At 50.4% G+C, this 22626-nt stretch overlaps 1 protein-coding gene across 2 annotated transcripts in view; it reads left to right on the plus strand.

Annotated features, from left to right (window-relative positions):
* CLCN4 (chloride voltage-gated channel 4) overlaps window positions 1-22626 on the plus strand; it is a 67453-nt gene that overhangs the window by 12022 nt on the left and 32805 nt on the right. Inside the window, exons 1-3 of one of the 2 annotated variants that reach the window (XM_041741182.1) lie at window positions 1112-1133; window positions 16078-16232; window positions 18577-18676. In XM_041741182.1, the coding sequence (XP_041597116.1) occupies window positions 16089-16232; window positions 18577-18676 (244 nt within the window). In that variant the 5' untranslated portion in view covers window positions 1112-1133; window positions 16078-16088. Of the gene's footprint in view, window positions 1-1111; window positions 1134-16077; window positions 16233-18576; window positions 18677-22626 lie in introns of those variants that run through there. The other variant, XM_041741181.1, reaches the window with a different exon arrangement.

The raw sequence follows: 22626 nt of genomic DNA on the forward strand, positions 1-22626 counted from the left end.
CCCACGGGGAGGCGGCCTCCTGCCCCCAGCCAGCCTTCAGGCCTGCGGCCCCGGGGGACAGCGCCCGGAGCTGACCGCGACTTCGGGAGAGACCCTGAGCGGGGGACCCGACCAAGCCGCCGCCCAATTCCTGACCCGCAGGAACTGGAAGATCGTCCGTGTTTATTGGTTTAAGCTGCCGGGTTCTGGGCTGAGGTGTTGCACAGCATTGCCCGGCGAATACAATGCTAAGAACCCGAACTAGCCGGGGCAGGGGGGGGGCTGGTGCTGACCGCCCCGGTCCCCAGGCTGTGGCCGCCTCCCTCCTGCCCCTTCTGAAGCTCCACTTTTCTCTGATTGCTCCGCATTTGTTCAAGCTGTGGTCTCTCTCCCTCTCCTCCCTCCCGCTCGCCCTCCCACCCTTCCCCCGGCTGGGGGGTAGGGGAGCTGCATGCCAGGGTTAGGTGCGTGCATCGGAAGTTAGGGTGCATGGATGATGAGTTCGAGTGGGTTGATTTTCAGGAAGGGGAGAGCCGCCTGTACATCTGTCCCTGTATCTGCCTGCGCAGCCTGGGACTCCGTACAGTGACCCCCAGCTGCCGGGGCCCGTTGGGTGTCTGGGCGTCACTTCGAGCACCCAGCATTTGCCAGTGCTACGTGGGCATCTCCTTTCCCTCGTGCGCGGGGGAAGCTGCCCCTGACCTGTAGTGCGGCATGGAGCCCGTGCCCGCCGCCCGCCGCGTCTGCCAGCCCCAGTGCCTTGGTTTTGTCAGAGGGCTCAGGCTTTGCACCTGAGTTATTTCAGTGGGAGATCATTTTGGTTAGACGTGACGTGATGGGTATTTCAAAAGAAAGGAAAGCATATCACAGGCTGCTCAGGGAAGTGTTGCAGCGTGCCCGCTACGTCTAGCTTTTGTAAAGCCCGGCGGTGAGATTTCTAGTTGATGGCTCTTCATTGCCCTTCAGTGGAGCTTCACTGAAAGGCAGGTGCAGAAAGGCGTGGAGAGCACGAGTGCACGGCTTGCTGAGTTGTCGCTCAGTGAACACACCTGCGTAACCAGTGCCCGGATTAACTGGAACGCGGCCAGTCCCCAGAAGCCACCTGCAGGTCCCCTTCCCGTCACTTCCCAGCCCAAGGGTATCTGCTATTACAGGTTGGTTTCGCTTGTTTGCGACTTTATATTAACGGACTTGTGTAGTCCCTTGTGTCTGGCTTTCGCTCAACGTCAGGGCTGCGAGCTTCACCCTTGTCAGTGCCTGTGGCGGGATATTGTTTGTCCTCATAGTTGGATGTAGCTGGAGAGTTCTCTGTGCATATGTGTCTTGTGTCTTTTGGTGCTTTTATTTATTTATTTTTAAAAGATTTTATTTATTCATGAGAGAGAGAGAGATTGAGAGAGAGAGAGGCATGCAGAGACACAGGCAGAGGGAGAAAGGGAGAAGCAGGCTCCCTGCGGGAAGCCCGATGTGGAACTCGATCCCAGGACCCCGGGATCACACCCAAAGCCAAAGGCAGAGGCTCAACCACTGAGCCACCCAAGTGTCCCTCTTTTGCTGCTTTTAAGATATCTTCCTTTTCACTGGTTTTAACAGTTTGATGATGATATGCCTTGGTGTGGTTTGTTTTGTTTATTTATTTACTCCTGGTGCTTGGAGTTTGTTGAGCTTCTTTATCTGGGATTGTAGACTAATAGTTTAAATCTTTGTGTAGAACTGGAATTCCTATAGTAAATGTTCTGATAATCTAATCCAAATTTATTTCAGAGAAACTTCTTGAGAGAGCTTAAGGGAGTTTTCAACCAATGTCCCTATTGCCTCCCTCACTTGGATGAGGAGGTCACTTGATGGGATGAGCACTGGGTGTTATACTATATGTTGGTAAATTGTATTTAAATTTAAAAAATGTAAAAAAAAAACATAAAAAAAGAATGGTGAAGAAGGGTTTGCCTAAAGGAACTGTTCAGCTTGTGGTGCTTTTAGCCACTACCCTGGGTTCAAAGTCCACTCCTGGGGCCCCAGTGATTCCCTGTCAAGTCCCTGCGGCTGGATATCAGCCAGGACCCTGGGCTGCTGTACTCGGCAGGATACCTGTCTGTATATTTGTCAGCTCAACTTTTTTCACGGGTGAAAAGTAATAAAGGAAAATCAAGATGAATCGAGCAGTTGAAAGAAAAACCTGCAAACCTAGTAGGGAAAGCACGTTGTGCTCTTCAGACTTGCATTGTTACAAACTATAAAACTGTGGGATAGTGCATGTGAAAAGTGATATATAGTCTAAGAAATGTTTTAAAGCTACCCACATTCTATATGTATAGCGACTTCGACTTAGTTTATATATTCTTTTTGTCCTAAGTGTATGCACAGAGGAAATGTCTTTCTTGTGTGTGTTGTTGAGCATGTCTGTGCAGTGATGTCGAAAGCGTTTAGCTGACTGTTCCATAGGGTTTTATATCTATAGATGGATTATAGTGTCAGCAATGTGTTTTGTTGACTAGAGATAGTACATGTGGTTGGCTAAGCTTTTTGGGTTTGGTGGATAATATTCCCAAAGAGCAGGGCTCAGCAAACACTTCCTCAAATGTCCAGGTAATAATTAAGAGTGTAATAGGCCGCTGACCTCAAGGACCTCACAATCAGTTATGGGAGGAAGCGAGCTTGTAAGTAATTATTCCAGCAAAATGTAATTTATAAATAAGATCAATACTAAAAACATTAGCGTTTAAAACACCATGGGAAGGATGCAGGGCACGCAGGAGAGTGGGGATTAGGAGGGGACAAAGGGCTAAGGGGCCAGTGGTTCACTCCAAGTACAGCCCATGTGCCAGCAGCATCAACCTCCCTGGGAGCTTGGTAGAAATGCAGATCCCTGGGCCCCACCCCAGAGCTACCGGGGTGGGCCCTGGAGCCAGCTCTGCTGGTCATGCTGATGCACACTGGAATCTTTGTATCTCCAGGCGGTGATCAGCCACCAGTGTTCTGTCGAGGAGCATACGGCAGGCCACTTTGAAGCTCAGGTTGTCCCACAGTTGCTAGAGGCGTCAGCACAGCCTGGACCTTTTTGTTGGTGGACTGTTCTTCCGTAGGAATCAGTTGAATATATCCCAGGGTTTTCCGAATTCTTACAGGGATGGGAAGTTTGACTTTGCCCGTTGGTATAATTCATCCATTTTTTTTTCTTTTTATATATTATTTATTTATTTGACACACAGAGAGAGAAAGCAGGGGGAGGGGCAGAGGGAGAGGGAGAGGGAGAAGCAGAAGCAGAGTCCCCACTGAGCAGAGAACCCCATGCAGGCTTCGATCCCAGGACCCCGGAATCATGACCTGAGCCAAAGGCAGACTGAACCACCCAGGTGCCCCCCATTTTTTTCTTTTATGGATCACACTTTTGGTGTCCTCTCTGATAACTCTGATAACTAGCCCCAGGTCATGAAGATTTTGCCTGTTTTTACAGAGCCATGAAAACATCACTCATGGGTTTCACGTAGGCAAAGGCCATACTGGTTGATGAAGTAGAAAATGCCATACTGCCTTCACTTGGATTCTCTCACAAGTGGACCCTGAGACAAGGATCCCAGTGCAGGGAGCTCTCTGGGAGATGCAGGGGCTCCTGGGAGGGGCATGGGCAAGTGTGACCAGGAAAAGAAGGTGGCCATGAGATGCTGGGCTGTTAATGCAGCTCACCCAATGGGCAACTGTTGGCTAATGCTACGCTTTGGAAACTCTAGGAAACAGCCTGCTGTGTCCCAGGTCCTCAGGATCATCTCTGGATTCAACTAGGAGTACTCAAAAGACAGCATGTGGTTGTTTTCGGGGTTTGGCTTATTATCGTAAGGAATGTAGGGGAGAGTCAGCAAAGGGAAAAGGCAAGCTTGTTAGAGTCTTAGTACCCATGAGGTTTTTGTTTAAGATTTCATTTATTTATTCATGAGAGACACACAGAGGCAGAGACACAGGCAGAGGGAGAAGCAGGCTCCCTGTGGGGAGCTTGATGCAGGACTTCATCCCCGGACCCCGGGATCACACCCTGAGCCGAAGGCAGACACTCAACCACTGAGCCACCCAGGCGCCCCAGTACCCATGAGATTTATTGGAGGTTGTTCCTGCAGGTACTCTCCGTCTAGCTCATTATCAAAATTCCAGGCTCTTAGAAGGAAAGCAGGAGTTCAGCATAAATTATATTATTTGGACAACCAGTGTAGTCACAATGAGCCATTCTTACCAGTTCTGGGAATGGTGGGAGCTTCTTGAAATCCAGGTTTCCACATGCCAGCCAAGGGCCAGCCTTGCCAGCCTTGCCAGCAGCAGGCCTTCCCAAGGGGAGCAGTCTCAAGCCTGCAGTGGTAAATCTTTCCTGCCTGGCTATGAAACACATGCCTTGGGATCCCTGGGTGGGTCAGTGGTTTAGTGCCTGCCTTTGGCCCATGGTGTGATCCTAGAGTCCCGGGATCAAGTGCTGCACAGGCTCCCTGCGTGGAGCCTGCTTCTCCCTCTGCCTGTGTTTCTGCCTCTTTCTGTCTCTGTGTGTGTGTGTCTCTCATGAATGGGTATATAAAATCTTTAAAAAAAAAAAAAAAAAGAAACACATACCTTGAAATGACTCCATTCCAAGGGTGAGGGAGTGGGGGTATTTATATACCAGTTCCTGAGAGGTATCAGTTAATACCTGCTCCTAATAATGCACTTCAGGCAGGCCATGTCAGCAGAGCCCCTTTCTGTGGGTCCTGAAACAATGATCTCAGTTGGAAATAAGCTGGAGCTTACTAGAAGGTTTTGAGGGATATGGGTGGGGCACTGGCAGCCTCAGATACAGTAGTTACTCTAGAAATTGGGTGACGACAACAAAGCCACATGTATAGGGCAGTTCATGTTCATGTGGCCATGCGGTGGTTTTACAACTGTGGGTGAAGAGACCAAGGTCAAGGCTTCCCTATAACTTCCTTTGTGTGTGGCTGGAACTCTGTACAGGCCATTGCTGGGCCTGGAGGCACAGGGAGAGCCACAGATGGATGCTGCCTTTCTGTATCTTATCATGGGCTGGTTGGGGGGGGGGGAGAGAGAGAGAGAGACTGTGTGTGTGTGTGTGTGTGTACTTTGTGGGGACAGAAAATCCTGGTGCATTTGTTATGTTTTATTTTTATTTTTAAATTATTTTTAAAAATTTCTTTTAGAGAGAGGGAGAGAGAGCGCATGTGCATCCACGCACAAGTGGTGGAAGAGGCAGAGGGAAAGAATTTCAAGCAGACCCCCTGCCGCGGCAGAGCCCAGCACCAATGCTGGAGCCCCTTTGCCAGGGCTCCATCCCACGACCCAGGAGATCAAGACCCATGAGATTATGCCCTGAGCCTACATCACGAGTCAGACGCTTAACCGACTGAGCCACCCAGACGCCGCCTACTTGTTATATTTTAAACTTCCTCTTTTAATCTTTGAATTCAGGGCAGCAGAAATGGCAGATAAACAGATGTTTGTGACGGCCTCGGATTTCATGGCAGTAACCCTTTCCTTGCTCTGTCCACATGAGCGAGTTGAGAGAACCACACTCTGTTGTGTAATTTGAAGCTAGCGATGAGTTTGTATTGGATCACACCCCTTAGGTGTGTCCTGGTGGTGTGTGACAGAGATCCTGGGTCAGAATAAAGGCAGCGGGTGGGGGGTTTCTTCGTTCAGTTTAAGCTCCTGCTTCCCTCCCCTGTCCGAGGACTGAGTACGGGTCAGGAGCTGGCCTGGCCGCCCTCGGAGGAGAGGCTGGATGGCGAAGGGGTCAAGTTAGCTGGTCACGCCGACCGTCATGGTAATGCAGGCCTCGCACTGAGGTGACTTACCCATTGCAAGCACAGTTTGGGAAGCACTTGAGTCAGAGCATGGGTAGGAGAAGAGAAGCCACCAAAGGTGACAGGTGTGGCCATGGGTGATTGCCCTCCAGTGGCTCAGGGCAGAGAGCCAGAGCCGCGGGCTCTGGAGGTGGGAGGTTTTCAGGACCTGAGGTGGGATTTCCAGCTACAGGAGGCCAAGGAAGGACAGCGGGTGAGGCAGGGCAGGGTGGGGAGGGTGTCCTGCCTTCTCTTTGAGCAGAGGTGGGACTCACATGTCTAAGAGACATGGGGAAGGAGGAGGCAGTCCCCGCATGTGTTCCTGGGCCCACAGGACCTTCCTCGGGGACTTGAGGGTACCCAGGCCAAAAGGCTGCTAGCAGAGCACTTGCTGGTGGCCATGTGGTGTGATGACACCCCCGCTGAGACCGGGGGCGCCCAGCCTGGTGGTCTTTAGAGTAGCGACCGGCACAAGGGGCTGCAAGAAGACGGACTTAGTAGTGGCTGCTTGTGATGACTTTTGGAGTTTCTAGAAAAGCTGCAAGAAATGAAGCTTTTCTGAGTTTTTGGTGTTTGGTGGTTTTTTTTTTTTTTTTTTTTTGGTGCCATCTAATCAAGATCTGGCTCTGAACTCCATATTCTTAGATCCTTTCTTCCTTGGGTCCTATGCTTTTTTTTGCAGTGTCTTGTGAATACGGGTGACCTCTAGCTCTAGCACTTTGTTAGAGCTGTGGTGATCCTATCTTCATTCATGAGCCAAAGGCATCTGGAATCTTAAAGCATTAGGATAGCTAATTAGTTGGAGAAACTTCTGATTGTAGGATATCCTATAAACCTCAAAGTGTGTGTGTGTGTTAGAAATGACCTTTTCAATTTTCCCAAAGCTTCCAGGTTGAAACGTTGCTAGTAAGGTCCCTTAGTTTCATTTTTGGGGTCTAGTCCATTCATCAGTTGATGGCATTTTTGGGTTGTTTTCACTTTTTGGTTAGGATAGAAATATGGCTGCTCTGATCATTTGTGTGTGTTTGTGTGGACATGTTCTCAGTTCCCTTGGGTATGAGCCTGGGAGTGGAACCGCTGGGTCATGTGGAAACTCTGTTTAACCTTTTGAGGTGCTGCCAGACTGAAATCACATTTCTTAACTGAGCCTTTTATCTATAAAAATGCAAAAATCCTAAGTGTGCACCTCCATAAGTTTTTTGCAAAGGGAACTCACCTACATAACCAGCACCCAAATCAAGGAACAGCACGCAACTGGCCCCCAGAAGTCCTTTCTGGCCCCTTCCAGGCCCTATCCCACCCCTGAAAGGTAACCACTATCCCTACCCTCACACCACAGATTAATGTTGCCTGCTTTTGAGCTTTATATAAATGGCAGCTTTTATTTCCAGCTTTTGTTTTACATTATGTTGTAAAATGTATCCACATTGTTGGGTGTCATTATCCTTTGTTCATTCTCTTTGCTCTATAGCAGCCGACTTTTTCTCTTCAGGGCCAGACCATAACTGTTTGAAGCTCTGTGGGCTGGGTGGCCTGTTGGAACTATTTAACTTGGCCCTTGCCATGTAGAAAGCAGCAGGAGACAATATACAAATTAGCGACTGGGGCTGTGTTTCCATAATGCTTCATTTTGACACTGAATTTCACATGATCTTCGTGTGTCACAAAATATCATTCCTCTTTTCGATTATTAAGAACAATGTAAAAACCATTCTTAGCTCGTGAGCCATACAAAAGCAGGTGGTGATCTTTCTCTGGCTCCTTTAGGTGTGAGGTTAGCCTGTGAATTTGAGACTTTTCTGGTTTCTTGAGAAAGGCGTGTATTGCTATATACTTCCGTCTTAGGACTGCCTTTGCTGTGTCCCAAAGGTTTTGAACAGTTGTGTTTTCATTTTAATTTGTTTCCATGAACTTTTAAAATTCTTTAATTTCCTGGTTGACCCGTTCATTCTTTAATGCAAGCTGGTGCAGCCACGCTGGAAAACAATATGGAGCTTCCTCAAGTTAAAAATAAAGCTACCCTATGACCCAGCAATTGCAGTACTAGGTATTTACCCCGAAGATGCAAATGTAGTGATTCAAAGGTGCACCTGCATCCCAGTGTCCACAATAGCCAAACTATGGAAATAGCCCAGATGGCCATCAACAGATGAATGGATAAAGAAGATGTGGTCTATATATATATATATACACACACAATGGAATATTCCTCAGCCATCAGAAGGGATGAATACCCACCATTTACATTGACATGGATGGAACTGGAGGGTATTATGCTGGGTGAAATAGGCCCATCAGAGAAAGACAATGATCATATGGCTTCCCTCATATATGGAATATAAGAAATAGCACAGAGGATCACAGAGGAAGGGAAGGAAAACTGAATAGAAAGAAATCGGTGGGGTACCTGGGTGGCTCAGTTGGTTAAGTGTCTGCCTTTGGCCTAGGTCATGATCTCAGGGTCCTGGGATCAAGGTCCATGTTGAACTCTCTGCTCAGTGGGGAGTCTGCTTCTCCCTCTCTCCTGCTCATTCTCTCTCACTCACTCTCTCTCAAATAAATAAAATGTTAAAGAAAAACTCAGAGAGGGAGACAAACCATAAGAGACTCTTAATCATAGGAAACAAACTGAGGGTCGCTGGGGGGGAGGTGGTGGGGGGAGGGGATCACTGGGTGCCGGGCATGAAGGAGGGCACGTGATGTGACGAGCACTGGGTGTTACGTGCAGCTGATGCATCACGACCACTGCATCCGAAACTAATGGTGCTCTATAGGTTGGCTAAGTGAATTAAAAAAAAAAAAAAAAAGCAGGTGGGAGCTGGATCTGGCCCGCAGGACGACGCACTCTGCCGGCTCCCGCCCTGTAGTGTGCGGGTGGGGTCTAGACCCCGATGTCCTTCCCCCGCCGTGGGCGGGCATCTGGGGGCTTCTCCCCTGGGCGCCGCGATGAGACGCCGCCGAAGCCCCTCCAGCTGTGGCCCGGCCCGGCCGGCCGGGGCCTCTCCCACGCAGGCCGCGCTCCTCGCCGCCAACCCCTGTTGGCCAATTCCCCGACGAGCTGGGCAGGTGGAAGAGAGGATCAGAACCCCGGGAAGAGCCGCGGGTGGGTGGCAGGAGGCCCGCGGCAGTGCCGTCCCCTGCTGTCCTGCTGACGTGCCGGGCGGACGGCCGGATGCGAGGTATCCCCGCTCCGTGGCCCTTCCAGCCGGGCAGCAGCTGTCGCCCGCGCGGCCCTGCGCCCCCCTCCCCTTCCAGCGCCGGGCGCTGCTGGATTCGGCCCGCGGCTGTGCCCCTCCCTGGTGACAGGTGGGCAAAGAGGGCATCGTGGTCCGCTGCGAAGGATGGGGGGAGTGGGCGACCTAAATTCCCAGCAGCGGATGGGTGGACAAAGAAAATGTGACGTGCACGTACAGTGGCCTTTGGAAAGAAGTCCTGCCGCAGGCGGTCGCAGGAGGACACAGCGCGCAGTTTCCACTATAGGAGGCATCTCAAGGAGTCGAACTCATAGAAGCAGAAGGTAGTGGTTGCCAGGGGCTGGAGGGAGAAATGGGGAGTCGGGGTTCACTGTGTAGGAAGTGTCCGTTGCGGAAGACGGAAAATTTCTAGAGATCCTCTGTAGGACATTGCGCACATGGTGCCATACCTTTAAAATTTGTTAAGAGGGTGGATCTTGTGTTGTTAGTTAACTGCTGTTCAAAAAAAAAAAAAAAGAGAAGACTTTTGATTGCCAAGGAGGAAGCCCCCAACTCTCTCTGGGGAAATGAATGCACATGACACAGAGAGAGAGGAAACAGCAGAATCCTGGACGTTGAATAGAAAAGCTTTCCAGGCGGAGGGTAGAAAAGCTGTTCTAGGTGGGGGAAACAGCACACTCAGACGTACCACTTTCTGCCTGCCATGCTGATAATCCTTATTAGCCTGGCATGGGGTGCTCTGTATTCAATTTGGCCTCTATTGTACTTAGAACCTGTCCTTCTTTACCTTGATCTGGGAGATTTCCTGCTTTCTTTCATCTTCTAGAAACCGTTTTGTTGTTGCCAATATCCAACCAGGCAAAATCCAGGTTTCCTTTAAATGATACAGATCCCTGTATTGAGAGTGAGCCAAGCCGTCCAGAGTTGTTTTCAACATCAAAGTCATAAATCACATCAGTGCTGCCATCACAGCTAACGCATGCTGTGTTCATTGGTCCCTGGGTGAAGTGAGTTTTACTGGACGGGGTCTGTTGTTATCATCTGTTGGTGAACATTTTGCCCCCTGCCACTCAGAGTCGTCCTCCTGGAAGACCAAACTCCTAGATAACTTTCTTGCCAGAAAGGACTGGATAAAAGATCTAGATGCCCCGAGTATCTTCCAAAGTCCCTTTATAGGTAAATATGGTTGTGTAGGAGAGGTGTTATTTTGTCAGGCCACCTACCTCCAGATGGGATTCCATCCCATCTCCGTTGGCAGTTTTGTCATCAATCATTGTTCCTGTCCTCCTCCTCAGAGTCGGTCTGTGATGCCACAGCCAACTTCTCTGTCTTCATTATCCTCTCCCTCGGAGCCCAAGTAACAACATTAAATACTGTTACTACAGGACGACTCCTTCAAAAAACCCAGTAGCTTGAAACAATAGCCAGTTATTCTCAGGGTCCGTGGGTGGCTGGGTGATTTGATTGGGCCAAACTCAGCTGATCTTGCCTGGGTTCACTCAGGAATCTGTGCTTGGTTGGGCCTAGGTGATCTAGAATGGCCTCAGCTGAGCTGACCCACCTGGCTCGATTCCATGTGGTCGCTCATCTTCCAGCATTCTAGTCTAGGCTTCTTCTCATGGCAGAGGCAGAGGTCCCCTCCCAGAAAAGCAACCACCTCTTGGGACACACATGCATGCTCGTCACTTCTGCTGCGTGCCACAGGCCAGTCCAGATTCAGTGGGTTGGAGGAGTAGACACCACCTCTTAATGAAGAGGACCCGGAACTCCCACTGAAAGTGTGGCAGGTACAGGGAGGGGCAGAGGATATGGGCATTTTTGTAATCAGTCCACTGCATACATAGATCAGGGATCAGCAAATGTTTTCTGTAAATGGCCAAGTAGTAAACGTTTCAGGCTTTGTGGGCCACGTAGTCTTTGTTGTAACTACTTGCTCGCGTAATCTGAGCGCAGCCAGAGACAATATATAAATGCCTGGGCGTGTCTTGCGTTCCGCTCAAACTTTCTTTACGAAACCAGGCTGCAGGCCACAAGCTGCAGTTGGCTGAGCCCTGAGCTGGATGATCTGGACCGAGTAGGAGTCTCAGATCCAGGTCCCAGGATGTTGTCCATCCTAAAACCAAGGCCTCGAGGCTATAAGCTTGGGAGTCGTCTGCCAGCAGAAGCGCTCTTATTGGAGAGAAGAAATGAAAACGGATAAAGGAGGAAGGGCTCCCGACTAAGGCACAAATGACAATTTGTATCCATTCGGGGTTGTTCCCTTTTTTTTTTTTTTAAATTTATTTATTTATGATAGTCACAGAGAGAGAGAGAGAGAGAGAGAGAGAGAGGCAGACACAGGCAGAGGGAGAAGCAGGCTCCCTGCACTGGGAGCCTGATGTGGGATTCGATCCCGGGTCTCCAGGATCGCGCCCTGGGCCAAAGGCAGGCGCCAAACCCAAACCGCTGCGCCACCCAGGGATCCCTCGGGGTTGTTCCTTGTGCCCTAATGAGCTTATATAGGTTGAGTTGATTTCTCAGCAAGTCCTTGGACTTCACTCCTTATTGCTCCCTTATTTGGCCAGATTCTCATTCCTTATCCATCCACATCCCCCAAATGGATTCCAGATAGAATTCTTTCCGTTTTTCTAACCTGGATGCCCTCTTCTTATACTTCTCTTGGACCCTCCTGTCTTTCTTAATCCCAGCGTCAGAAGTGACCTCACCACCTCCTTCTGGGCTCCCAGGGAGGCCTGGACTAGATCTATGAATTACATCTTGCTTGTTTTCCTTTACCAATCATGTGTCTAATTGTCACGACCATGACACGCTCTGTCAAAATTTAAAGATGTTGTTTTCAAGAGTGACTTTTTGATTCAACCTGTATTGCCTGGAGTTGTTGCTTGACTAGAGATTTGGTTAAATTTCAGGTAACATGAACTCCCTTTTAATAGAATGTCCAAGTCTCTGCTGTTCTTCTATCTGCTGGTTTGGTTTTTCTCACGAGGGCTCCCGATTGTGGGTCAACAGCTCCCTTATTTTTCCCATCAGAGGTTTTCGGTGCCACATATAATACAAAGCTCTTACCACCTTGTTTTTGTAGAAATGAGAATGAAATCTTGGCTTTCTAATTTTACTCCTTCCCTTTTATTATTGGTTGCTACTGACTTATGCAACATGATTCTTCCCTGGGTACTCATCAACGGGTATAGTTTTCAGCTTGGCATAGCTCAGACCTCAAACTTTTAAAGTTTTAAAGCAGCCGAGTTGCACAGACGGTCAATAAATCACTCACTATCACCACTTTATTGCTTGTAAGGTGGTTACCCCGCTTTACCCATAGCGACTTTTCAATTTGATTAAAATGCAGTTTCATCAGGTCATGGTTGAGTCCTCCAGATATAAAAATACATAAAGCAAAGAGAGAAGCCTATGCTCAAATATTTTTATAACTACCCTTCACCTCTTTAACCATCTACTCCGGCACTTTTGTGGTCCTCATCCTGTAATTCAAATTTCCATGCTCTTTGCCAAAGTAATTTTTATTTAGTGCTTATTCCAACCTCTTGTCTTTGTGAAAGTGCATTATTTTTTTCCTGCTAACTGGGGGGGAGCGCTGGTCCTGCTGCAAAGCATTTTCTACATCTCGCATTAGCTCCTATGTGATCTGTAAATCAGGCTCTGAGGGTGGTATAACATGGAAGGTGTCTTGGTTTATTTGCGGTTCCTTTCCAGACACAGGGAGCCAGGATAGTGGGAGTGGAATTGTTATCTTAGGCAGGAAAAAGAGAAACTCTCAGCTTGGCTACTGTCCTGGCAGCGGGAGCCCTTTTGAGTGTATTTTAAGAAAAATTAAAAGTGAGCGTCTGTATCCAGGGCTTCCTTGCCCAGGGCAGTGTGCTGCCAGCCTGGCATGGCTCTTGGCTTGTCTTAGTCTGTTTGGGCCGCTATAATCAAATCCCACGGACTGGGCAGCTTAGAAACAATAGACATTTATTTCTCAGGTCTGGAGGCTGGGAGTCTGACATTGGGGTGCCAGCACTGTTGGATGAGGGCCCTCTTCTCAGAGACTTCTTGTTGTGTCCTCACACGGTAGAAGAGGTGAGGGAGCTCTCTGGGGTCTCTCTTATAAGGGTGCTAATCCCATTCACAAGGGTTTTGCCCTCCTGATCTAGTCACCTCCCAACAGCCCCCCACCTCCTAATACCATTACATTGGGGGATAGGATTTCAACGTACGAATTTTGAGGGGGCACAGATGTTCCGACCATAGCATGGGTCATGTGGCAGGTTGTCCTATTTCCTCGTCTATCTCCAGGGTCCCCCCTACACCCTACCCCCTGTCTCTGTGGATTGCCTTGGCTTCCACCAGTGAGTTAATGTCTCGCCAGCATGCCACCCTGCTCTTGCTGTACATGTCGAATGTCTGCAGTGATGACACACGGGCTGTCTGCCCGAGTGCTGTACTTTATCTGACAAGAGCAGCAGTGGTTGGTCTGGTTGCAGTGATCGGATTTGGAGTGGTGTGCCTCAACCCCGTTTGCTTCTCCAGCCCTCTTGTTTTGACACCGTGTTTTTTTTGGGGGGGGCATTTTATTATTTTATTTTATTTAAATTCAGTGAATTAACATATGTATTATTGGTTTCAGAGGTAGAGGTCAGTGATTCATCTGTTGCATATCACACCCAGTGCTCATCACATCACGTGCTCTCCTTAGTGCCCGTCATCCAGTTACCCTGTCTCCCCCCACCTCCCGTCCAGCGACCCTCAGTTTGTTTCCTATGATTAAGAGTCTTGGGCAGCCCCGGTGGCGCAGCAGTTTAGCGCCGCCTGCAGCCCAGGGTGTGATCCTGGGGACCCGGGATCGAGTCCCACGTCGGGCTCCCTGCATGGAGCCTGCTTCTCCCTCTGCCTGTGTCTCTGTCTCTCTCTCTCTCTCTCTCTCTCTCTCTCTGTCTCTGTGTGTTACTCATGAATAAATAAAATCTTAAAAAGGCTCATGGTTTGTCTCCTTCTCTGATTTCATCTTATTTTTTCCTCTCTTTCCCTTGTGATCCTCTGTTTTGTTTCTTAAATTCCACATATGAGTGAGATCATATAATTGTCTTTCTCTGATTTCTTTCACTTAGTGTAACATCCTCTAGTTTCATCCACACCATTGCAAATGGCAAGATTTCATTTTTTTGATGGCTGAGTAGTATTTCATTGTAGATATATGCCACATCTTCTGTATCCATGCATCTGTCGACGGACATCTGGGCTCTTCCCACAGTTTGGCTATTGTGGACATGGCTGCTATGAATGTTGGGGTGCAGATGCCCCTTTGGATCACTACCTTTGTATCTTTGGTATAAACACCCAGTAGTGCAGTTGTTGGGTCGTAGGGCAGCTGTATTTTCAACTTTTTGAGGAACCTCCATCCTGTTCTCCAGAGTGGCTGCACCAGCTTGCATTCCCACCAACAGTGTACGAGGATTCCCCTTTCTCCACATCCTCAGCAACATCTGTTGTTTCCTGACTTGTTAATTTTAGCCATTCTGACTGCTGTGAGGTGGGATCTCATGGTGGTTTCGATTTGTACTTCCCTGATGGGCTATGCGGAGCGTTTTCTCATGTGCTCGTTGGCCGTGTGTAGGTCTTCTTTGGAGAAATGTCTGTTCGTGTCTTCTGCCCATTTCTTGACTGGATTGTTTGCTTTTTGGGTGTTGAGTTTGATTTCTTTATAGATCTTGGATACGAGCCCTTTATCTGATGTGTCAAAGTTTGCAAAAGATCTTCTCCCGTTCTGCCGGTTTGGTTGTGTTTTGGCTTTGTCGCCTGTTTCCTTTGCTGTGCAGAAGCTTTTTATCTTGATGAAGTCCCAATGGTTCGTTTTTGCCTTTGCTTCCCTGGCCCTTGGAGACGTGTCTGGTTAGAAGTTGCTGAGGTCACAGAGGGTGCTGCCTATGTTCCCTTGCTTTGGCGGAACTTGAGATTTTTCAGAAATGCATGCGATCGATCTTCAGTATTTGTGGTTCTGTATTTGTGAATCTGGCTGCTCACTAAAAGTCCCTTGTAACCCCCAGTGAGCACATGCTTACTCACAGACACGTGCGTGTGCAGAGTGGCAAAAAGTTTGACTCCCCAGAAAGGCACGTTCCTAGCTCCGCCATCGTATTTCGGCTCTCAGGCTATAAACAATCGTCCTTTGTACAGACTGTCTAGTGCCATGTCTTTCACATCTTTGTGCCTTTCTGTTGGTAATGCTGCTGTCTGGCACGGCCCCGGAGTGCCATGCTGGCGTGCGCTGGCTGTTGCGCGTGCCGGAAGGCTGCGGCGTGCCTCATGGAGAAAAGCCGTTTGTCAGATAAGCTTCACTCAGGTGTGACTTGTAGTGCTGTGGCCGTGACTTCAGTGTTAATGAGTCAGCAGTATATATTCAATAAGAGGTCTTTAAGCGAAAACACTAAACGCAAGGCTGTATATTGACCGGTTTACTAAGTTGTGACCAGAGGCCTGCAGGAACCTAGCCCTACAGATCACCCAGGGACGTTGCCTCAGAATTCTCTAATTTGGTGTTCATGGTGACTTTATGGGACATAACGACCGCAAATAACAAAGATTGACTGTGCTACACACCGACTGTTGGTGTCTCCCCAAAGTTATGTGTTGGAACCTAACCCTCAACGTGAGTCGTTAGGAGGTGCAGCCCTTGGGCTGTGATCAGGCCGTGAGAGCTGAGCCCTCATCAGTGGGATTAGTGTCCTTATAAAAGAGACTGTGGAGAGCTCCTCTGATGTTCCCAGCATGTGAAGACACAGTGGAAAGGTGGCTGTCTTTGAACCAGGTTGAGGGTCTTCACCGGACACCAAACCTGCAGCGCCTTGGTCTTGGACTTTAGTCTCCAGGACTGTGAGAAATAAATTTCTGTTGTTTCTAAGCCGCCCAGTCTATGGTGCTCTGTTAGAGCAGCCCGAAGCGACTAAGACGGACTGGATAGATATTCATTACAGCACAGGGGCCCATGTGGAGATAATTCTTCCTGGCATAAGAAAATACCATGCGTGGCTCCTTCTGTTGTGTCTGTGCAGATGTCCCGTATGATGGTTTCAATCACAGGCTTTCTCTCCCAGGTGTAACTAGTATGGTCAATGCAGGAGCGATGAGTGGCTCTGGAAACCTGATGGATTTCCTCGATGAGCCATTCCCTGATGTGGGGACATATGAAGACTTCCACACCATCGACTGGCTACGGGAAAAGTCACGGGACACCGACAGACACAGGAAGGTAGGTGGCACTCATCAAAGACATGTTGAAGAGGATCCCTCCAAACAGCTAGGCCGTGCTCTCATGGGATAGTTACCGAGCCAGGGTTAGGGTCGCATGTCACATACGGGGCTAGATTCTGAAGGAGAAGGACTAGCTGGAGAGGCAGAGGTGTGGACAAGCAATTACAGTGTTACCTGCTCTGGGTGGGAGGCTGTGTCATACAGAGGTCCGGTGTGGAGGGCGATGAGGGGACTCCGGAACCAGACAAATCAATTACATCCTGCCCTTGACACCTTTAGGCTGGGTGATCTTTGGGGTGACATTTCTAGACCTGGCTTCTCATCTACAAGGATGGAGGTCATTATATCCAAATATTGAATGAGTTGCGTGTGTATGAAAGCACATATTCCAATGCCTGGCATCTAGTTGGCGATCGCTATATATTTTAGTGGCCACCCTAAGGTTGGGTATCAGATGCTGTGGGATCACTCAGGAGGGGGGGTTAGGGAAGGATGATTTAGAGGGTGACATTCCAGTTGGTTCTTGAAGGTTCTCTAGGAGTTTGCCAGGCAGAGAAAAGGGAAAGGATTCTAAAATCAGAAGCAGCCCTTCCTTAAGTCACAGAGGCAGGAGAGAACATGGCCCGATAGGTCGGGAAGCTGTGAGGCCTGGTGGAGGGTTCACAGAAGGGGAGGATAGAGGTGAATCTGGCAGCCCGGGCTGCGGAGCGGAGCCCCTCTGGGGGTGACCCAGCAGGCCGTGAAGGGACATTCGGGTTCCATCCTCCTGGTCCCAGAGTGCAAGAAAGGGGCATCACAGACGGAGAAACAGGGAGCTTGGAAACTAGTTCAGGAGAAAGAGGAGGCAGGTGTGACAAGGCAGTGAAGTGCGGATGGAGAGGGGCTCAGGGCGAGTTACTCAGAGGAGCCCCTGACAGGGTCGGGGGGCGGGTGTCGGGGAGAGGCAGGGCGTGGGGTCCCGGACGAGGCCTGGCTGCGGCGGGCAGGGGGTAATGTCCCTCTTGGCAAGAAGGAAGAACAGGGGAGCAGCAGCTGTGTGGGGGCGGCCGTGAGTCGTGTCTCAGCCCCTGGGAGTGAGCTGTGACCCGGCCTGGCGCTGGGGGCGCTGGGGGCGCAGGGCAGGTGGCTGGAACCCCACAGTGCCGGGGGTGGGGAGGGGCTGCGTGGGTACAGAGGGAGAGGTCGGGAGGTAGTCAGAACTCTGGGCACTGCCGGGGTTGGGTAGGTGCCCTGGGGGGCCGGAGGGGCGCCTGCGACAGACACTGCGGACCAGGCGGGGACCAGCAGAGGGGTCCCGAGTAAAAGGGTAAAAGGAGGCGGTGGCGGGGACGGGGCTGCCGGCCAGGTCACCTGTGTGGAGAGGGAGGGGAGGAGACAGACCCACCGTGTGGGGACTGCTGGTGGCCTCGGGGCAGCCCCCTCCAAGCGGGGGGAGAGCTGACGTCAAGAGCGCCTGCGTCGTCCCATTTCTCGCACGGCCCAGCAGAGAGTGGGGCGGACTCAAGAAGAGGACCCAGCCTCCTGGGTGCCAGGTGGAGGAAGCGCAGGGGCGGCCTCGGGCCTGGCGCCCTGGAGCCGAGTCCTTGGGCCGGTCCCGCGGCCACCTGCTGGGGCACCTGCTCGGGCACCTGCTGGGGCACCTGCTCCTCCCAAGGAGTGTTCTCGGAGCCCCACTCGCTCACACACACAGTCCTTATGGCTCCTTTGGTGCTGCCGTAGCCATAGCCGGGTCGAGGGGCTGTGACAGAGGCCAGGCCACCTGCACAAAGATCTTTCCAGAAAACGTTCTAAGGGACTCCGAGAGGCAGGTCGGGAGGGAGGGGGGTGCTGTGACAGGGTGCCCGGAGGTGCTCAGCCCCCCGGTGGAGGCGGTCCAGGCTGGCCAGTGAGCAGTTCTCGCCGCCAACATTTGACCTTGCAGACAAAAGAAGGAAATGAATTCTGTGTCGAAGAGCTGCTTCTGTGAGCAGACCGCAAGGAGGGTCAAATAGTCATTCTGATATAAAATGGTGACAATGAATTGCTGTCTCCCTTCAGTATGGCTTCTGAATCCTCACAAGTCAAGTCACACTTAGCAAGTTTTCTTTTAATTGAGTGAATTTGGGGGTGGGGGCTTCTAAGTCCTTGGCGACCATTATGGCATCTCTGCAGCTCTGCGAACCAGAAGGCCCATTTTGTCATTGCACCAAGTGGCGGGAAGGGTAATGGAATTGGCACTTTAGTCGCTTAATTACATTCATTTTCTCACTCTCCCCCGTCTCCCCCAAGGACACGGTTTCAGGGAAGGAAGCGTGAGTTGGAAAACGTATCCAGCCTCAGCCACTGTGTCTTTTTGTTTGCAGATAACCAGCAAAAGCAAGGAGTCCATATGGGAGTTCATCAAGAGTTTGCTGGATGCGTGGTCAGGATGGGTGGTGATGCTGCTCATCGGCCTGCTGGCGGGTACGTGGAGGGCGCGCGGTACCCCCGGGCCACAGCTGGAGGTGCCCGACCCGAGCGCCAGCCGCTCCTGTTGGGGATGGTGTTCTGAAGACGGAGTGTTCCTCTTTTACCCCGTGCAAGGGGTTCATGACTTGAAATAGCGAAGAGCAAAACACACAGCCGTACATTTAACATGAAAGGTATCACCAGTAAGGCAGGACCCCAAGGCATGGGCCCAAGCGCATTATTGGAAACAAGCCGGAATTAGAGAGCCGGCCGGCCGTGTCTGCACAGCACCAAGGTTTATTGCCAAGCTGGATTTTATCGAAAGCACGTATTTTACATCCTGTAGTACTCGGTTATGCAGAAGGCAAGCGAGTACAGGAAAACTTTGATCTCTAATAATAAAACACCATATGAGAGTGGTCTTTAGCAGCACTGCCGGGCCTTGGAATGGATTATACGCATCCTAAGATACTCAAAATAATTCGAGACCCCCGCAGGGTCTGAGGTAGGCCCAGGGGAAATACCTCCAGCCCATGCGTTGTTCTGACCCACAGGGACTCTGCGTCCTTCAGTTTTATAATCCCAGCACCGTGCTTGCAAGCAGTAGATGTTGCCAGAGGTGAACGGAGGAGTATCTGGGGGGGAGACCTGCCCTTTTAATATCAAATGTTCCAGCTCTCCATAGCAATTGTTTCCGGAGACGTTATTTCCTTTAGAAGGCTGTGAAGGTTAATGTCTAAGAATAAGAAATCTGAGTGCACTAAAAGCGATTCGCTTAATAAAAATCACCTACCTGTAATAACATAATAGTTGTGGTTATAGGATTGATCGGCGAATGACTGTAATAAAGGCCAAATATAGCAAATGGTCCAAGAAGGACGGAATACTAATGAGCCATAAATACAAATTTTGTGATTACAGAGGATTTTGATTTCTGGGCATTAATTCCGTACCCGGTTTCAGGAGGGGCTTGGTCGCCAGGGAGGGCCCCCGTCAGCCGCGGCCCAAGCTAAAGAGCCAAGAGCAGTGCTCACGGGGGATCCTTTTACTCCAGTCACGGCAGCTCTTCCCGCATTTCCCCGATTTTAGCCTTCCTTTCCCAGGGGCAGCCCCGGTGTAGAATGGCAGCGGTGTTGGCAGGGAATTCGGTTTCATGGCTCCTCGGTGTTTCACCACCAATTTGTTTGACTGCTGCCATGAACACCTTGGAAAGCGGGCAGGGTAGGCATTTGCTGTGAATTTTGATGTCTTTATTTAGAATAGATTTATGAAACTGTATACCGTGTCATTATTCTTGGCTTCCAGGCAGGAGAAATAAATAGAGGAAATGAAGAAATCCGGAATAGATGTTGTAGCGTCTGGCCAGAGTAGACAGCCCAGTACGGATTTATTGCCTCACGCAAGAGCCCGATTGGGCTCTCTTGAACAAATCTGGTATTGACCAGTTCGTTTCACTGTCAACCCAATTTCCACCAGTTCTTTCGGGAACAAAAACAAAAATTTTGCTCCCTGGGCTTCAGATAAATAGTACCTCTGGAGTTGGTACCGTAGCTTTGGGGTAAAGACCCCCCCCATCACTCAGCTCCCCATACCTGTGATTTTTTTTTTAAAGATTTTATTTATTTATTTGACAAAGAGAGAGAGAGAGCACAAGCAGGGGGAGCAGCAGAGGGAGAGGGAGAAGCAGGCAGGGAGCCTGATGTGGGGCTCCATCCCAAGACCCGGAGGTCATGACCTGAGCCGAAGGCAGATGCTTAACCGACTGAGCCCCCCCAGGCGCCCCTGCGCTTGTGATTCTAATGTGCACCCAGGGCTGAGCACCCCCACTGCAGGGCGCTCTGTGGACACCCCAGCAGACGAACACAGGAGGAAGGCGAGAAGGGGGTGATGCTGGCGGTGAAGGTGGCTACAGTGTGCCTTGAAGGGAAGGCCAGCGAACTGTGTCCCCCTCACTTTTCTGTTCCCCGGTTGTTCTTACAGTGGGGGAGGGGACTCAGCCCCGCCCCCCGGCCTGTCGTCTCCCCTCCACGGCACCAGCACCGGGACATTAGGACAGGACATCCTATTCTGTGTCCGGGATGCAGAGGCCGCGGCCGCAGTTATCAGGAGCCGCCACTGGGTGTCGCTGTTGCTCCACGAACGAAGCCCGCGGCGCTGTCGCCGAGTGGGCCTGGAAGCTGGGGCGAGGGATGGCGTGATCACCAGCGGGGGACCCCTCCCTCACCTCCTTTAGGGCTTGGTTCAAACAGCTTCTTTGGCTCGAGGCGTTCCCTGACCACCTTTTTTTTCTTTTTTTCCCTGACCACCTTTTCTAAAAGTCCTTTCGCCCCTCAGCCTTGTGCACCTCGCCCCAGTGTGTGTGTGTGTGTGTGTGTGTGTGTGTGTGTGTAAAAAAGCTTTATTAAGATCTAATTCACATTCCATACAGTTCACCTCGTTAAATTGTACAATGCAGCCATTTCTAGCATATTCAGAGTTGTAAAACCATCGCTGTGCTCAATTTTAGAACATTCTCATCAGCCCCAAAGGACCTCCGTACCCCTTAGCTATCAAGCCCCAGAACCCCCCGCCCTTCCTCCCAGCCCCAGGAAGCCAAGAATCTACTTTGTGTCTCTACATATTTGGCTGTTCTGGACATTTTGTCTAGTGCAGTCGCACAGCACGTGCTCTCAGGATGAGCTGCTTCTCTGGCATCATGTCTCCAGGGTTCGTCCTGGACCACGCATCCGTGCTTCGTTCCGTTTTGTGGCCAAATGCTGTTCCATCGTGTGCCTGGACCGCATTTTTTATCTCTATTCAGCAGTACGGGCCTATGGGTTGTTTCCACTTTTTGGCTCTTGTGGACCGTGCTTCTGTGAGCCTTTGTGTGCAAGTCTTCGTTCGCATAGACGTGTTTTCCTGTCTCCTGCGTGTACACCCAGGAATGGGATTGCTGGGTCAGATGGCAGCTCTACAGTTAACCGTTTGAGGAACTGGCAGGCTGTTTGCCAAAGTGGCTGCGCCCCGGTAACGTGCCGTACTTGCCTCCCAGCACTTACCACCTTCCAACAGAGGCCCTGGTGTCTTTCCCGCCGTGACGTGGGATTCCACAAAGGCAGGGAGCCGAGTCTGCTTTGTTCACTGCCGTCTCCCCAGGGCGTGGAGTAGGGACTGGCACATAGTAGCCCGGTACTTAGTAGATACCCCTTGAGTGGATGGATGGATGCACCTGGGTTTTCTGATTCTCATTCATTATTTATTGCACTATGGATATAAATTCCTGCCACCTACCTGACACAGGTACAACAGTGGACAAGGCAGGTGGCTCTTGCCCGCTTAGAATGGACACAGAGCCTGGACATCTAGCCTGACCCCTGCCTTTGGCATGCAAACCACACAACAGAATTCCCCCTACCCTGGCACACACTTATAGACTAGACACTGTACACACATGTGCGCGTGCACACACACACACACACACACTCATATTAGGATATGTTAGGTATGGTGATATGGTGATGGGGGAATGCCTGGGAGGTACACCTAGCCCAGACTCAGGAAATTGGGAAAGGCTTCCCAAAGGAGGTGATGAAAATACTGAATCTGGAAGATAAATAGGAGGTTGCCAGGTCTGGGAAGGACGGTGCTGCCTGAGGTGGTGTAAAGAGGAGAGCTCCAGGAACATGGTGTGGGCAGGATGGGGGGTTAGTGATGGAAAGAGAGGAGGCAGGAAAGGAATGAGAGGCCGGCTGTTTGAGTCTGAGACCTGCTAAGGATTCAGGCTTCCTCTCAAGAACAGTGAGCAGGTTTCGGTGTAACAGGAGAAGAGCAGGGAAGGGTAAGCCCTGATGCAGGTGTGTGGATGCAGGTGAGGAAGTGATGTAATAAGGATCTAGTCAAAGTTAGAAAAAGTTAGTAGCCTGGAAGTATTCCCTGCCTCTATAAAAGACTCTGAAATGGATTATTCTAGAAAGAGCTCCAACGTA

The sequence above is a fragment of the Vulpes lagopus genome, chromosome X, assembly GCF_018345385.1.
Source record: "Vulpes lagopus strain Blue_001 chromosome X, ASM1834538v1, whole genome shotgun sequence".
Lineage (NCBI taxonomy): Eukaryota > Metazoa > Chordata > Mammalia > Carnivora > Canidae > Vulpes > Vulpes lagopus.